Source organism: Anopheles merus, chromosome 2L, assembly GCF_017562075.2.
Source record: "Anopheles merus strain MAF chromosome 2L, AmerM5.1, whole genome shotgun sequence".
Classification (NCBI taxonomy): Eukaryota; Metazoa; Arthropoda; class Insecta; order Diptera; family Culicidae; genus Anopheles; species Anopheles merus.
In genome coordinates, this window is record NC_054083.1 from 50,404,521 (window position 1) to 50,422,079 (window position 17,559).

Genomic DNA, 17,559 nt, shown 5'->3' on the forward strand with positions numbered 1-17,559 from the left:
AAACTGAAGGTTCGCTACCTCCGAGTCCCGCCGACAGTGGAGTGTCCGATGTGGACAGCTCCAGCAGCGGAGGCCAGCCGGCCTGCAGTGACGAGCTGAAGGCTCGCCTTGGCATTCCGACCAGCAGTACCGGGCCGGTTAGCAATCAGCCCGGCCAACCATCGCATCCCCATCAGCAGCAGCAACACCAGCAGCAACAGCAGGCCTCCCAGCAACAGCAGCAGCAGCAGCAGCAGCAGCATCACCAGCAACATCACCAGCAACAACCACCGCCCCAGCATCAGCACCCGCAGCAGAGCCAATCGCTCTCGGTGCATCCGAATGGCGGGACCGTCGGTTCGCCGAACGGTAGCAGCGCCACTTCCCTCTCCTCCTCGTCCGCTCTCTCGCAGGTGGCCGCGGCGGCCGTTGCTGCAGCCGCCACCCAGCAGCACCTTCAGCAGCAGGCCGCCCACCTGCAGTCGGGACCGTTCCTGAGGCCCAACTTTTACCATCACAGCTCGCCGCCGCTGCGCAACATCTGGAACCAGCGGAGTGTACCACGTGAGTACCTGCCACAAGCTTCCTTATAATCTATACTACCTCCCCAACCAAAAAAAAACCAAAAACCCCGCAAAGATTGTTTAATGTCATCTACCATCACAACCTAGCACAATCTTCCTTCTACGGGCACTTTCCACCACTATTACAACATCCAAACAGCATCGCAAATACGAATTGTGCTACCAGCCAGTGAAACGTCCCCACACGGACGGGCCGACCTCTTTTCTTATCTTCTGCCAAGGTGCCACGGCGAGATTACGCCACCGGTGCATTGATGCTCTTCCACTCTAATTGTTCCCTGTTTTCTTTTCGATCCCTTTTTCTTCTTCCCCTTCCTTTTGGGTCTTTTACCATTACATCAAAATCTGCCCTCCGTTAAACGCCCCACCCCACGGCAGTATGGTTGACGTGCCAAGTGCGAGCTTCCCGATGGTTCTCAGATGCTGAACGTACGCTACCTAGTCTTTGACCCCGAGCGAACCTGCTGGCCTGCTCCAGGAGCGTGTAGTACGATTTCGGTCCGGTTATCACACACCGTGCCGTGCTTGCGCTTTTTGGGCTGCAACCGAGCATGCACCGTGCATCGAAAGTGGCTTGCTAGCGATAACGCTGCCCAGGGAAGAGCGCGCGAGAACAACAGTACCACCCGATAAGCGGGCACCCGTGGACCATATCTTGCTCTTGTTTTGCCTCTTTCTTTTTTTGTTTTGCTACCTTCATTAGTTGACGTGTGTTTGTGTGTTTTTGTATTGTTTGTTTTGTGCAACACACGCTACAAAACGTTTACAATTGAAGCCGACATTGGGCGGACGTGGACGTGGGAGGATAGGAGCGGGGAAAGCAGTTTTATCAGTTATATTGTACTTTAAAATACTTCCTGATTGAAGACGCCACACATAGTACGCGCCTGATACACTCTATTCCGTACCTCGGTGCGGTTGCGATGGTTCCGTATTGCGGTACAATTTATTTTACCCCCTTAAGGTGCTATTTTTGGGGGGTACAGTCTGCACTGATTGTCGCACGATTTACGGGCCTGTATACGCAATTATACAATCGCGAAGAGATAATGCTTTATATACGCTTAGATCATGCACTTACGGACGGTGATCGGGTAGCGTAATTGGTAAGTGCATGACGCAACGATTGGCGGCATATCACAGCAGCACAGCTGAGAGCGAAATCTCATCTGGAGCGGCGAAAGACTTAAGGATGGAATTGATTTTCCAATTCTACATCAAAGCTATTGGCGCACATGGTAAGTTACCCCGAATAACACACCACCCAGCAACTAGGAAAAAAGGTGTACGGCCTTCTTCCGTACCACATATAAACCGAAGCAACGCGCAAGGTAATGAAACACGAGCAAAAAAAAGAACACCACATCCAATTGCGGAAGAAAAATTCGCAACATTCTTATCGAACCAACGAGCTCTCCACGACCCAAGTGTGTGTGAGAGAGAGAGAGGGAGAGCGACTGCGAACAAATACGCGTCTCCAAATTTGCGTTTCAAGGACGTCGCAAAGGCGTCGTCACTGTGCCCCCCATCCGACCGCGACTGTAAGTGAGTGAGAGAGAGAAGAGCGTTTGCGACGTCTGGTCTGGTCTTGTTGCCACACTTGGACTGAGCCCGGGGGGTGGCAGTGGGGGGGGGAGGGAATGAGCGTACAGAAATTTTGGACACCACCAGCACACACTAAAGCAGGAAGAAATTCACCCCGCAAAGTGGCTTACCAGTGGGGAGAAGCCGAGAAGCGAAGCAAAATCACCGCGCACAGAGAGCCGACCGTCTGGATAAACATTTACATTTCCAATGAAACATTCCTTGCTTTGGCGTTTTTTTTTTTGGCAGGGATTGGGGCAAGCATGCAATTTGCTGCTGCTGCTGCTGCTGTGTCTGCGCGTGTATGCGTCTTCATTTCCTCATACCAGAAGGCGCACTTTATTCTATCTCGTTTTGGGAAGTGGAGCAAACAAGAAAATTATCAAGCTCGATGGAATGTTGCCCCTCAACCCTTCCTCTTTTTCTTCTTCTTCTTTGGGGAGTGCATACACACAGTGCACTTTGGACACTGAATTCGGCTATTTCTGCCAACCTAGCGACGGATACTAAAATTATCAGCGCCAGCTGTGACGGTCCCGAAGACAAACCAAACGTTACACAGCAAAGTGACAGGTATGTCACTTCGAATTTCGCCTTGCCTGACCTGACTGATTGGGCTAACGAACTGCGGGAACGGAAATGCGTTTCAACGGGTTTTGTTTGCAAAACCCCAAACTCACACAGGATGTGTGCGTCCCACCCAAAAAAAAAAAAACCCCAACGACGCTCGAGTCATCTGCTCGATAATAGATCGGAGACCAGATTCGTTGGCCAGATAATGTGCTAAAAAGAAAAATGCTGCTGCACTCGACGCACGGGAAGCACGCGGGCAAAAGACGCGCAGACATGCCGATCATTTCAGTGTCCTCCGCTATATTTAGCGACGTCTGACAAACTCGCCCCCGAAAAAAAACGCATTTGAAAGGCGCAGCACATGCACAACAAGGCATTATTTTGTTTCCGACCGCTTGTCTCCGTACGCTGTTACATGGCCGAATATCGTTACCGAACCTGCTTGCTTGAGCAGGGGTGTGGGTGCAAAACGGCGCAAGATATATTTTAAACCCATCACCAACCCCCCCCCCCGTCAACTCTTTCCTTTTGAGATGCTGTGTGTCGCGGGATCAGCACAAATATTGCATTTGCAGGGTGGTACTATAAAAAAAAAACAAACCAACCCTAACTGCGCCGGAAACGTAGCGCTGACCGGTCATTGAACCAGCGCAGTAAGCGTAAGACGGGGAAGGTATTTGGACGTCGCGTAAACAAAGCATTAATCATCTTGCCGTGCCGTCATTCTCGCGCTGTCTTTGCATGCATTTTAATATGCATCCGAAGCGAGCGGGCGAATAGGCGGGGTGCCGAGTCGTTGACAAGACACTCACCAAACAAAAAAAGAAAAAAAGAAAAAAAACCTCTCCAAAAGTCACTACTGTCACCAAAATATAATTAAGCAAATGCTTACGATTCCTCCTACGCCTACACGGCAAGAGATCGTAAACGTTTGTCACCTGCGATTGCAACCCAAAAGGCCAAACAAATGCCCGTCGCAATTATAATCATCATTCGTACGAAGCGCCATCCAAAGTCGTTGCCACATCATTTTCGCAATTTTACACGGGGTAGGAGACACATCTGTAGCTGTAGCCCCCGAAATGTGGCAAAGAAAACCAAGCAAAATGGCCAACCTTTGCTCCCGATGAAAACGAATCACTGGAAGACAGAATGGTGATGGTTGGCTACATTTTATTGTCACCTCTGTGTGTGTGTAACTGTCACCTCGGTCCAGGAAGACACACCCGGGAACGAAGGAGCATCGTTTCGGGAAGTCTATTAGGCCAAACATCACCAAACAATTAGCGACGCTGCTGGTGTCGTTCGAGAACGTTTAACATCAGTCGTGTTGAGATATCATTCCTGCATAGTTTTTTGCACTTCTCCATCAAACACACACACACTGACGCACGATAATTTGCACGTCACGTCCATTAATGCATCCTTCATCGTTCGCGCAGTAGTTGCATGGCGCGAGCGTACGCCAGGCAACACACGCGGCAAGCACAATTTATTATCAACAAATTTGCTCCGCAACTTCCGTATTGGCTTGCGATGCCCCGAAGCGCCCATGTTGCCGTGTGCTTGTGTGTATCTGCGGCCGTAGCGTGTATGTGAGTACTCAGAACTGAGCGAATGGGGGATGAAACCACCCTCCAACCCAAAAGGGGGTGGACGCGCGAACGAGCAGACGAAATCGCGGAAACGCGTTCATCTACTTTGCGTTCTCTTACTTTTTCTCCGTTCCTTCTCTTACTTTCGGGCGTGATAACGCCAAACAGAAACCGCAGCTCGGCATCGTGCATCCACAGCCAGACTATGTATGTGTGTGAGTGGATGTGGCCAAAACGGCATGGGGGGGGGTTCCTTTCTACGCTTGCCAATTGCGATAAGAATGCGTTTCAGTTTTTTATTTGGTCGTTTTCGTATTCGCAATTTGCTTTTCGACGAGCACACGACCTAAAGGGGGGAGTAGTCCCATCGGGGGCGGGGGGAGCCGGGCTTGAAGAGCGAAACCCCACACGACACACGACGAGCAGGAGGAAGAAGACATCGGTTGCTCTTGGCCGCAGCCGAGCGAGGTGCATACGTGACGAGCCCGAAAACCGCATGCAGCGGTAAGATGATAGGCATTGGGCGGGTGCTCGGGTGGCTGGGGTGGCACACCATGTTACTAGGCGGGAAGGGCAAGCAGCCCAGTACCAGTCTATACCAGTGTGTAGCGATAAGATGCAGTCGAAGTGGAGCGCAGGGGTGTAGACTGTATTTGGAGTGTGACACATTCGTGAGATTGAGATTTAAATTTGCAAAAAAATCTGTCCGAAACGCTTCGTTGAAGGTGGCTGCATTTGCTTCAATCAAAATTGCACTAGATGGCGCTAATCGTAGCTGTCAATTGATAGTAGACCTCTTTTTTGGAATTAAAGGAAATTCAATCCATCGACTGCTTCCTCCCGCAAGTTGCTTTGAAACTGAATACTATTGCCTCGACTGATTACATCCGACGTCATCAAGCCGTTCACCGACTAAAGCAAACTAAATACTTCTGCGGCTGCTAGGATCTGCTCAATGAAATTCAATCTTCAAGTGAAGCGTCACTATGGCACTAAAGCCCCTTCAAAAACGGCAACTCCTCAACCAAACGCAAAGGCCTACTTTCTCCCTTTTTTGCAGTAGAACCTCCGCTGCACACTACCGGAAGAACTTCACGTTCTCTCCAACAGAACAAAAAAACCACCAACGGAGACGTGCCTTCGTGCTTCATTATCGCTTCCTCCTACCTCCTCCAAGCGGACCACACGGGGGGGGGGTTTCTTGCCCGATGCATTACCTCAGCGAATAACTCACGTAAAGCCCAGCCCTTAAGCAGCGAACCCCCAGCGACTGGCGGCCGGTCGCCGCTTACCAAGATGGATTTCACCGACAATCCGACACACACACACACTTCCGCTTGGATTTGCAACAAACCCCCCCCCCCCCCCCACTGCCACCATAAGAGCTGGCGTATAATGGCGCCGTCACGGTACCGTTTTTGGTTTGGGGCCGTTGTTGTGTTTGCTACGTTCGCGCGTTCCGTTTTCCGTTGTTGCGACTTGCTGAAGGTCAGTTCTTGGGCTTCCATGGCACACCGCTGATGCAAAGCCAGTGCAGTGTGGCTCGCTGTCCCCACGCCTCTCACCCGCTGCCCTCTGTGTGTGGTTATGCAAACGAAGACATCCGCGAGCGACGCACGAAGGGAAAAACAAAACACCGCGGCTTTTCCCTTTTTCGGGCTGGCTTGGTTGTTTTGCCCTCGCTGCAGCAGGCGTGTGTGCTCCATTACAAATTCGTTCTATGTTTAAGCTTCTTGGGGGGAGGGGTGGGGTGGAGTTGGAGTGTCCACCACTGTGAGACTAGCACAAACAACACGCTTTTCCGAGAGAGAGACATAAAGTGGAGGACAAAAAAATTGCAATATCCTGTAATAAGTTATGGTAAGGCAGCACCCAGAGCGCACCAACTTCCCCACCATACACCACCATATGCACGTGCTGCACCTTGCCCCCGAAGGCCACACAGCCGGACCGGGGTGAAACTGAGGCCCTTTTGCTTTAAGGTCGGGCGCCGCGTATCGAATCGGTTCGAAAGTTTTGCAAAACCCTGCTTGTGGCGTGCAACTGGATTGGAATTTGCAAAACCGGAAGTAACACCATTGCCTTTCAGACCAAGGAAATGCCTTTCAGACGCGCTCACCGCAGGTACGTGCGAAGAATCGTCAATCTCGTGCTCGGGTAAAACCTGCCCGTGTGGTCGTGATTCATCGTGGTGCGTTCGGTGTCTGAAGAGACCTCTTCTCTAATAGCCCCTTTTCCTATTTCGATTCCGACATTCCAGCCCACGTTCTGTCGCTCTACTTATGAAACAGCCGCTTAGCGAACCGGGGCTGCGGATATTCTCCAACGTCTCGCGCTTTGGTAATGGTTCTTTAAGGGAGGTGGGGGTGTTGCTGACGCAACGGCAACGCCGCCCTGCACGAGACTGGTGGGTCGTGTGGAAGGTTTTTAGCCAATTCCTTCCTTCCGGCTATTTGCAACGCTAGTTGCCGTTGGCAGCCCTTGAAGTTTGCCTGAAGCCTTACGAAAGCCGAGCGCCGAATCGATGTTGGAAGCACCACTCCAGTGTGTGTGTGTGCAACACTTGTTTGTGTAAATGCACCACCAACCCCTTTATCTACCACTGGGAAGGGCATGGGACTGCACATTCCACCACTTTAAATGCCCATAAATAACTGGAGGACATGCATCTTTGCATTGCGCGCAAGGTCGGTTGAGGATGCGTTCGATATGATCAGTGTCCGTGCTTCCGATCAGCTCACACCAATGCTAATCACTTTCACAGCTCGGAAGTGGGCCCATTTCCTGCTGGAGAGCCTATCACTGGAAGAATGCAAACACACAAAAAGAGGGATAATTTATTCTTCACGCATCCCTTCCAGAAAGGCACTACCTGTTTCCATGGGGACGAACGGGCGCACTCTCTGTATCGCTCTGGTCCCATCTCAGACTGGGCTGGGTGTCGTTTGCCGACCAACTTCCGTTTCAGTATTAGCATCTTGCATCTATCTTCGCATCAATTTGAACGACTTTTTTGTTCTTCAGCCAACTCCGCAAGCATTGCACTGGTGCGCCGCAAGTGCCTTTTGGGTTGCGCATTCAACTTCGACGATGCGCAAGCAACCGCCGCAACCTGATACCTTTTTTGTTGCGCTTTGCGCGCGGAGTTTCGGGAGCTGGGTAGCAACTGCATCGGTGATTAATTTCGCTTTTCGCCCAAACACAAACACACTGCGTATGGAAGTCATAAAGGCGACTCCCCGGACTGCGTCTTACCCGTTACCCGTTTCGTGCCGTTAGCGTTAGCCGTATCACGCACCTCGCGATCATTGACCTTTTGTGTGTGTGTGTGTGTGTGTTTTGCGAAACAGATCCTACACGCTGGGGCGCGAACGACGCCGCCGCGTACGCCAAGACGCACCGCACCGAAATTGAGTCAAATTAAGCAATCAAACAAAACCTTCGTAAAAGCGGTGGTAAGCGACGAACGGTTTTAGTGATGGAAGAAGAATCAACTCCTCTGTGTGTGTGTGTGTTGACTGGTACGGTACGCCAGTACGAAGATCACATTTCTCCGAGCATCCAGCGGCAGCTGCGTACTGTCTGGGTGGTGGCCGGGTGGTGGTGGTAGCTGGGAATCCAGATAAAATTAACCAGGCTCTGTAAATACCAGAACCTCCTTCGGTACGGCACGACCCGCTCAATCGAAGTCTTTATTTCGGAGGAAAACTGGTGGAATTTATTTTTATGCGTTTCCTGTCCGCCATTTTTTTTTTGCGTTCTCGTTCGTATTTTTTCGCTCCGCGCCGCTAATTGATTCGATCGTAGCACCAACACTTCATCTTCCATGCTCATCATCAGCATCGAGCATCATCGAGCATCATCGTTCGGGCACGGGACAATGTTGGTCCCAAAACACGGTGACATACACATAGAGACTGCCTGCGGAGCAGGGAGATTTGTGGCGAATAGCTGAATTCGCCGCTGTTTTACGAGCTGTTAAAGTATCTTCCGCTCGTCCGGACATACATATTCCGGGCAGGGCGTGTGTGTGTGTGCGACAGTTAAATTTGGTGTCACCAATTAATCTCCTTCCATTTCCTAACAAGCCTTGTCGTAACCGATTACTCGCTCGGACCCTCGCTCGCGAGAGTGATTTTATAGTGGCCTCGGAGTGTCTTAGTTACCCAGACACACACAGCCACACAAGCAGCGTGAAATTGACCTCATCATCACTTCCCAAATAAAAACAGCAAAACAACCCCCGCCCACTTAAACATTATTAAACACTTCCGGCGTGTACCTTCCAGAAACAACATCCAACACTGGAACAATTCTAACGTCCCGATTTGGTTTGTGGGTAAAACTTGGTGTTCCTTATGGCACCGAAGGCCCCTCCTAACTGCTCTGCTCTGTCACGTTCACTCAACAATTGGTGAAATAAAATCGACCATTAATCGACTCCATGTCTGGGGCGGAAGAGGCGACCCCCTAATCGCCCGAAACACGGCGTGTGTGTGTGCGTCCCGACGTGCTAACCCTCCAACGCCAAACGGCCGCACAAGAATTGGAGGAAACGAACGTGTCTCCAGCGATTGCACTTTCGTGAAATTGCGCATGCAAATCGCAGTCAAATCGCATTCACACGGAAACACACTCGAGACACGCCAGGTAACTTCCTGAACTTTTGTTTCTGTTACTGCCCGACGGGCCCAACGGCAATTAGTTTTTCGTCTGCTTCCGTCTGCTGCACTCCAGACACTGGACCACGGTACCAAACGGCGGACAGGTTCTTTTTTTTTGGGGTGGTGGTGGTGGCCTCTTCTGTTCTGCTGTGTCTTCTGCTGATGATCTTGATTGTGTCTGCTCCTGCGTTTTTTTTTTTTTTTTTTTTGGTTCCTGTCTGGTCTGTTTCGTCAGCTGCACATCCGTTTCTTTTGGAGCAGTGTCGGCATGCACCGCAAGTCTGTGTGCGTTTAATTCTCGCTCTGCTCCAGACAGATATGGGGTGCGCTCTTGAGCAGGTTGAATAACACACATGTTGTTGTTGTGCACTGTGCACAGACAAACCACCAGAATTCGTACATTAAATCGAATTGATTGAATACAGGGAGCACCGCTTTCCCCACAAAGCCCTTAAAGATCCTGGTAGAATAGCCATCATTACACCATCAGAAGTTCTCTTCCGTTCGCCAAAAGCCTCATTATCGCCTTCGTTTAGCCCACAAACGGAGGGAAGCCTTTTCGACGGTTGTTGGCTCGCTTGTCCGATCTCTAATTTGATTAGATAACCTCTCCACGACGGCACCTCCGACAAGATGAGAGCTTCCGCCCTTATTACCGCACATCTCGCAAATCAAGCTGTTGTAACTCCCTGTTCTGGAATCTCTTTTTTTCCGGAATTGAATCGCACCAACGAAAAGCTTGGCGTGAAGCGGGTGTCGGTGGCGCAATACGCAACCGGACGTGTTTGCACAATCTGCCACCACACCACACCACACCGCCAAACGAGCGCCACCCAGGTGACCTTCAGCGAATGCAACCAAAGACAATGTGTCGATGACCATCGTGGTGGAGGTGGTCGGTCGGTCGGTCGGTCGGTCCCCGGCTGCTAGCCCGGGCTGCTGCTGCTGCTGCTGATGATGTGCGTGGTGGCATGCGCACCGCATGACCACCGGGTTTGTTATTTCGAGGGGCGGACGAAGGAGAGGACAGCGCAAAACGACGACGCAAGAATTAGCGCAATCAATTACTGCTCACCTCGCGCTATGTAAATAGGAGCGGGAGGTGGTGGAAGTATGAAATAATTTAAAACAGTATAATGCAATGCAAAACATTCACCCCGAGCACTTTGCGGGCACGAAATGCTTTCAATGCGTCAGTGGGAATGGGTTCAAATCCAACTTCCTGAAGAATGCATTTTTATATACAACTTCCCCCGAAAAAAAACTAAAAGCACGTGAGCGCATCGTTTGACGACGGCTTGCGCCATACCGGTGTGTTTTCCCATCCTCAAGGGACTCAAGGTGACACTCACTTGCGAAAAACACACCCTCCGTGCCACTTTCTAGTGCCTTTGCCCCGAAAGAAAAAGGCAGCGGGAAGCTCCTCCTTCTTCTTCCCATGCATTTCACTCCCGTTCCCTCTCTCTCTCTCGCTATGGACTTTAAATGCTGCACGTGCTGCAGCGATGATGCAGCAGGCAGACCGGATGAACCAACAGGAAAACCCAGCAAAACAAAAACCGACTCCTTTTCCCAATCCAATAAGAATTTGCCGGCATTAAAAATAACCTGCCACGCCGTTCGAGTTTTGTCGCAAGCAGAAAAGGGAAGTTGGTGTATTGCGCGTCGGTCGGATGGCTTCCATCGGTCATTTCCTTCCGATTTGCTTCGGCTTGTGTGCATTCTTCTCCGTTTTCTCACGTTCCGGAAACTCTTGCGCCAGCTATTCTTGACTGAACCGAACGGTGCAGAAGAGTCGGTTGTGCAAAGCGTGGTGCAATTGCATCACGTCGTACATCGTTGCTTCTCGCTGGAGGAAGTCATCTACACACGAAAATAGCCCACCCATCAGCTGGTGTACAAGATTGAGGGTTTTTTTTTTTGGTCGTTTCATTTCTTACTAAACTGTTCTACACGCCACACCACTGTTATACTTGCTTGCTTGACGGTGTTCTTCGGGCGTGTGTTGCGAAAAGAGGAGAAACAATACGCGTCAGTCAGAAGAGATGCATCACAGCGCTGCGCACTCACACTCACTCATCGGCCGAACGCGTGGCAACGAGCACACACTGAGCACTCGCGCGGGCTTAGAGTTGCTTCCCTCGCCCTGACTTCCCCCTCCTTCCTCCTTCCCCCCCTGGCTTAGAACTGAAGATCTCACATTCAACGCAGAACAACAAAACACTGCCACAAGCAGCAGCATAAGAAAACGGCAAAACCGCGCACAGTGCACCGCTGTGTGTACTGTGGCAGCATCGATGCATTTTTATGTGCATTTGCGCCACCACTACCACCACCAAGGGACACTGGGGGGGGGGGGGGGGTATAGGGGTGGTGGCGTTGCAGGCGTTGGATTTGCAGGGTGATCGCTCTATAGAAGGTCACTTGTTAGTTAGTTTTTCTTCGCTTCTGCCCTTCGTTTCCGTCGCGTTTTTTTGTTTGTGTTCTTCGTTTCTACACAGAGACGTTTTGCGTCGTCGCCGTCGTCATCGTTTGTACTGACGCGTTCCGCTCCCTCTAATTCCCCCTTGCACACGTTTACTCGCGGGATTCGATGGCGGTCCGCCACATGCACATTCCCGTGCGGTATACCGCGTCTTCGGTGTGTGTGTGTGTTTAGAAGGGAAGTTGTTGCTTTTTTTGTTTTTTTTTGTGTTGCCTTCTGTTCGCAACTGGCGGTAGCGCATGCAGCCTATACAATTGGGAAAATATTTAGAGGAACGGAAGGTGCTCTAGTAAAAAAGGGGAAAGTGGAAACTACTTTGAAAACTCCCAACTCGTCTTATCTTTCTCGTTTCTCCTTTCCAATGCTTTTATTTTGCACTCAAAATGTGATAAAGCGCCCAACGGGAAGGAGCTTTTGGTGGAGCTTGAGGGTCGAAATCCCTTAAATACATACTCCAACCAAACAACCACAATACCACAATACCAGAAGTATTCGATGATTCAAAGAGATTACGATAATGGCTTTTAAAAACATAATCACCCTCCGGGAGTAACGCAGCAAGAGCAGCGAGAGTGCTGCGTGCGAGCACGATGGCGAGAATCGAAGAAGCAGCGCGATGCACCCGGAATGCATCAGCGAATGCACGCGCATGGCTCGCGGAAACTTTTGCGTTTGCGAACCACAGACGAAAAGCAGGAAAGGAATGGAAGAAGCATTTTTATGGAACAACTCGAGCGAGATGGCAACACCACCCCAAAACGGGGGAAGAAGGGAACGAAGCAAACCTTCGGCGGTTCAGGTGTGCGCATCACCATCATCATCATCTCCCTCGGGATGCATCTCTTGCTGGATCTTCTCCAGCGGGAACGTTTGAAGGTCACGCGGCACTTTGCTTCCTGGTCATTGGTCCGCAGCCGTTCTAAGGCGCGTCGACTTCTTAGATCGGGAAGACGTTGTGCTCCGGCACCCGAACGGGTTATGAGCGACCGCCTGGGCGATGATGGTTTGTGTGTTTAGGAGATGCACATTGTCCGTCAATCGAGCTGCTGCCGGCTGGACGAATGAGGAGTGAAGAAGAAGAATAAGAAGAAGAAGCAATTCTCTTTTTGTTGCAATTATCTCTGTTGGATTCTATCCAGAATTGCAGTTGTTACATGAAACGAGTGCTGAGCTTGCAGAGCCTGCAACATCTGAAACAAAATCTCGAGCGACGCACCATCATTATCTTCGTGCTACATCTGCGACCCTCAACAAGTGCATTTGTGGGTTTAGAAGCACACGAGAAGCTCTGCTTGGTACGCGCCCTGATACAATGTATGCCCATGGGCCACTTAATTGTTCACCCATATTTTCGTAAGTGTGGTGGTAAATATTAGAGCTCCCTGTTCTAGAAGTACCACTTGAACCACGGAGTACAACACTTCCGCCCGCGAACCTCTCGGGGCGGACAAACATTGGGATGCTTTCACCTCTGATTCACAAGCTCTGATAGGATCTACCGGTCGATCGGTGTTTCCAACGGCTTCCGAGGAGCGGTTGTATGTGTCTAGACTGCAACTCTCTTCTTTTTAGTAGAATGTAATCAATAGGATTTCCCACTACTATCACTCCCAAATGCCCAACACTTCAGACAGGCAGGTGTGCATCATTCACAAGTTTTGGACAAAGTTAAAATTAATTAAAGCGGGCTCGTCCACACTCCACCGTGCCATCGAACGATAACGCGCGAAAGCTTAGCAACCCTCCTTGTCACTAAGCCCTTAAAACCTGCCTCTTAAACAGGAAAAAAACTGTACACTCACACACACACACACACACACACACACACACACACACACACACACACACACACACAAACACACACGAAAGGCAACATGTGCATTTTTTTGCGTTCAAACGAGGAAATGCTTCGTGGTGACCCGCTGACTACTGATAAGCGAGAACCCCTGCCAGGTTCGCTCAATGGAGGGGGAGGGGACTGCCCATTACAGCTGTTTCCTCCTACTATCACCACGCACTACTGCTTAACGCTAATCAGCTCCCGCCAACCCCACTTCTTGGCCCTCCAATGCTCCTCCACTCTTCTTCCGCCTCATCCAAGTTCAAGTTCAATGTCACTGGGGAATGACTGATTCCGCAATTACTGACCGGGCGCTTTCTCTTCCCTCTTTTCTTCCCACAGTGTCGGACAACTATCACTACCTGCATTCGATGAACTCGCCGAACGGCTACCCATCGGCAGCGGCCGCAGCTGCCGCCGCAGCGGCCAATCACTTCGCTTCCGGTGGCGCCACCAACGGAACGGCCAGCAACGGCCCGACCGGTGCTGCTGGTGCGTTGGGCCGTAGCGCTGGAACCGGCTCGAGCGGACCGCTCGCAGGCAATGGTACGATGGGACAGCACGGCCACCTTGCTGCGCCACACCATGCCGGCAATTCGAACGGCCACCATCACGGTGCCCATCTGGGCCAGCAGCACGGCCTGGGACATCACGGGCACGCCGGCTCGGGGCATGTTGTTGGCGGTGGGGCAAACTCGGCCGCCGCCGCTGCCGCCGCACTGATGGCGAACGGGATCGGGCTCGGCCATCACGGGCAGCACGGTCCGCACAGCGTGTCGTCCAGCTGTCCCGACGATCTGTCCTACATGCTCGAGCTGGGCTTTCAGCCGCGCAAGCTGAAGAAGCCGAAGAAGCCGAAGCTGGAGATGGGCGTGAAGCGGAAGTCGCGCGAAGGCTCCACCACCTACCTGTGGGAGTTTCTGCTGAAGCTGCTGCAGGACCGCGAGTACTGCCCGCGGTTCATCAAGTGGACCAACCGGGACAAGGGCGTGTTCAAGCTGGTCGACTCGAAGGCCGTCTCGAAGCTGTGGGGCATGCACAAGAACAAGCCGGACATGAACTACGAGACGATGGGCCGGGCACTGCGCTACTACTACCAGCGCGGCATCCTGGCGAAGGTGGACGGGCAGCGGCTGGTGTACCAGTTTGTGGACGTGCCGAAGGACATCGTCGAGATCGACTGCACCGGGGCCTGAAGTCCGCGCCGGGGCCGCACCCGTTGCAGCTCGGCGATGCGGCCCACGGAACGTACACCGTCCGACCGACAGGATCAGCAACAACCACCAATCCAACGCTAGTCCGCTTGCTTCCAGAAAAAACAGAGCGAGAGAGAGAAAGAGAGAGAGAACGAGAGAGAGAGTGAGTGAGAGCTGCCTACTTCTGCTCCTGCTGTGCGACTTTTCCGTGCGTGCGTGGAAAACAGCCGGAACAATCGCTTGGTGCTGGTTGCTCGCCGGCCACTTCACTGACGTCTGCGAGTCTCTGTACGGCTGTACCCCCGCTCTCCCAACTCTGAAGTCTACCCCTTACCCCCAACCTCCCCTCAAAGCCCTTTGTACAATTGGATCGTTTTACCACTTTGATATTTATTCGTCCTTTCTTTAAGTTTTTTTTTTGTAATTATGATTCGTTTGTTATCACTCTAGAGTTAATATTGCCCCCACCTCACCCACTTTCCCCACGCGTGTAGGGGAAGATGGATAGGTTTTATGTTAAACTTTTTAAACAAGAGAGACGCGCTCAACTGGTGTACGTTCTCATACAATTATTTTTTTAGAATACATCCAACCGATGAATGTTTTAAATCAAATTAAAACACTCATAAAGACAATAACACACATACACACAAAGTAAGAGAAGCTTCTGGAAAGCTTGACAGAAAGCTCAGAATTGCAACAACAACAACAACAACAACAAAACATATAAATTAGTACAATTTACAAAACAAACAGAAATGAGCCGGAAATTGTGTTGCTAACCATCATAAATCCATCCATAAGACAGCAACCATCAAACGCAATACAGAAGAATGGAAGAAATAAGAGAGTACAAAAAGAGAAGAAGAACAAGAAGAAGAAGAAGAAAACACACACACATAAAGCATAAGTTGTTACTGGCAATAGTGAATAGTGTTTATGGAATAGAGTTTATTCTCGTCCACGTTCCCCCGTTGAAATAGTTAAGCAAACAGCAAAAACAAACAGTTGGAAATTGGATAAAGAAAACTATCCAAAACCGCTAAAATGTATACAAAATTATAACACACACACACACACAACAATAGTACCATGGAAATGATTTTAGTTTTTGAGCTTAACTTATCGCTTTTTTATGTTTTTTGTTTGTTTTACGTTTTTTTTTAATTAAATCCCATCAAATAACCTGCGTGAGAGATATTGTTTTGTTCGTGTGCGTGTTTTGCTAGGTTCGGAAAGTTTCTCATTTGTAATTACGATTTTGTAAGATAGTTGTTCTATAAGTCGGTTTAGTGTTTTGTTTTAAGACATACAAGCAGCAAGTAAGCGAGTAGACAAGGAGCAAAGGATCCTACCATCGTTTCGCTAATAGTGTTTAAAGCTACTATCGTCTTGGTGTACATTTTATGTTTTACAAATCATACCATTTAAGTTTGTGCTAGTAATGCTGCCCTGTTCAGCACTGTAAAAATGTAAAGAGCGAGGTTTCGGAAGCCTCCGGAGTGAGTTTTGTATTTTATTGCGGCTAGGGTTTAGGTTTACACGCTCTCCCAAGCAAGCTCCGTTCACACAGCAACAACTTTAATTTTGTTACTTTAATTTCGATCTACTACTACAGCGACTACTACTATCGCATACTACTACTACTACTTTTAGAGTTTAGTTCAACGGTTTACCTTTACTGCAGAGTAAGAGAAGCAATCTGGAACCGGAAGAGTTTACTTAGGGCGACGCCCGGTCTCTGCAATCATTCTGCTATAGCTTTCCACTGCCTATTCCGTGTGAATTGGACTTGCTGCCACTGCAACCGGAAGTGTCCTCTTTTTTTTTTAAATACAAAACTCCATGATGAAGCATGAATGACGATACTCCCGGTAGAACAAGCTCCTACTCACTACGAGACCAGCATGAAGGGTACTGCTAGAAAATCGCGAGGAAAAAGAAAAGAGAGAACACAGATACGAAGAAACGAACAGAAAAGGGGACCGTAGCGGAGTGTGTGGCGCTTGCTTGCCCGATTGGTTTCCCTTTTTGCGTTTGAAGTTTATTATTTTCAATTCGGTTGTTTACTTTATTAATGAGTTTTATGTTTTGTTTTGCGTTCACTTTTATTTTCTTTTCATTTTTGCTTTTTGTGTTGTGTTTAGAATCTTGATCTCATTAATTTATTCGTCTGCTTTCTTTGCCTCCGGGAAGAGTATTTGTCACATTAGCGCGTGTGTGCGTGTGTTTTTTTTTAAACTGTGTGTGAGTGTACATTTCAAAAAGCGATGATGAAACAAACAATCAAAAAAATAGGCTTCTACTTATGTGCATAGGAAAAGTGGCGTTTTGTTGTGCGTTCAAAAAAAAAGGCACCACCGTTTTATTGCCTTTTGTTTTAAAGTGAGCTAAAGCTAGAGAGCAACCCACATTTTTTTTTGTTTTAATTTCCATAAAGTGTATCACACCATATCAGCAACAACCACTTGGGAGCCTTTTGGGTTTCTCAATGCAAGTTTTTGCAACTCTCTTTCGTTGCGAATCGCAACAGGCATGCAATGTTGCAAAAGGACATCAGGAACACAATTTACACCGATCAATTACCCTCCCCCTCGTGTACCGTTGTTTATAAGCGAACCCAGAAATGTTAAAATAGCTTCAATAGCGTATAGTAAAATGTTAAAACCATAAAATATAGAACAAACAAACACTAACAAACCACAGCCAACAAACGACAGTACGAAAGGATATGCAAACAAAACAGAAAAAAAACAAACACACAAAAATATCAAACAACGTCAGAGAGGCGATGGCGGCACTCGTACGATTAGCGACATTGATTCGACTGTGCTTATGTGTGTGTATGTTATAAGAGCGGATGCTATTTTTTTTTAAAATACTGTTGCAAACCTGTTTTATAATTGAGAATTATTAAGAAACATTAGTTTAAGCGCTCCCTGATCGGAGCGCACCGGATTGTTTATAAATAGTTTGTATAAAAAAAAGTTAAGAGCGTGTGAGAATAGTGTGTAATGGTTGCAAGATTACAAAGCAAGGATAAAACGGAAAAGTAACAA

At 49.3% G+C, this 17,559-nt stretch overlaps 1 protein-coding gene across 1 annotated transcript in view; it reads left to right on the plus strand.

Annotated features, from left to right (window-relative positions):
• The window catches only part of LOC121594241 (ecdysone-induced protein 74EF-like), a 188,682-nt gene extending 171,899 nt beyond the window's left edge, over positions 1-16,783 (plus strand). Inside the window, 3 exon segments of the mRNA XM_041917300.1 lie at positions 10-543; positions 13,647-14,435; positions 14,438-16,783. Coding sequence (XP_041773234.1) covers positions 10-543; positions 13,647-14,435; positions 14,438-14,667 — 1,553 coding nt within the window. The 3' untranslated portion in view covers positions 14,668-16,783.
• Positions 16,784-17,559: the final 776 nt, after the last annotated feature.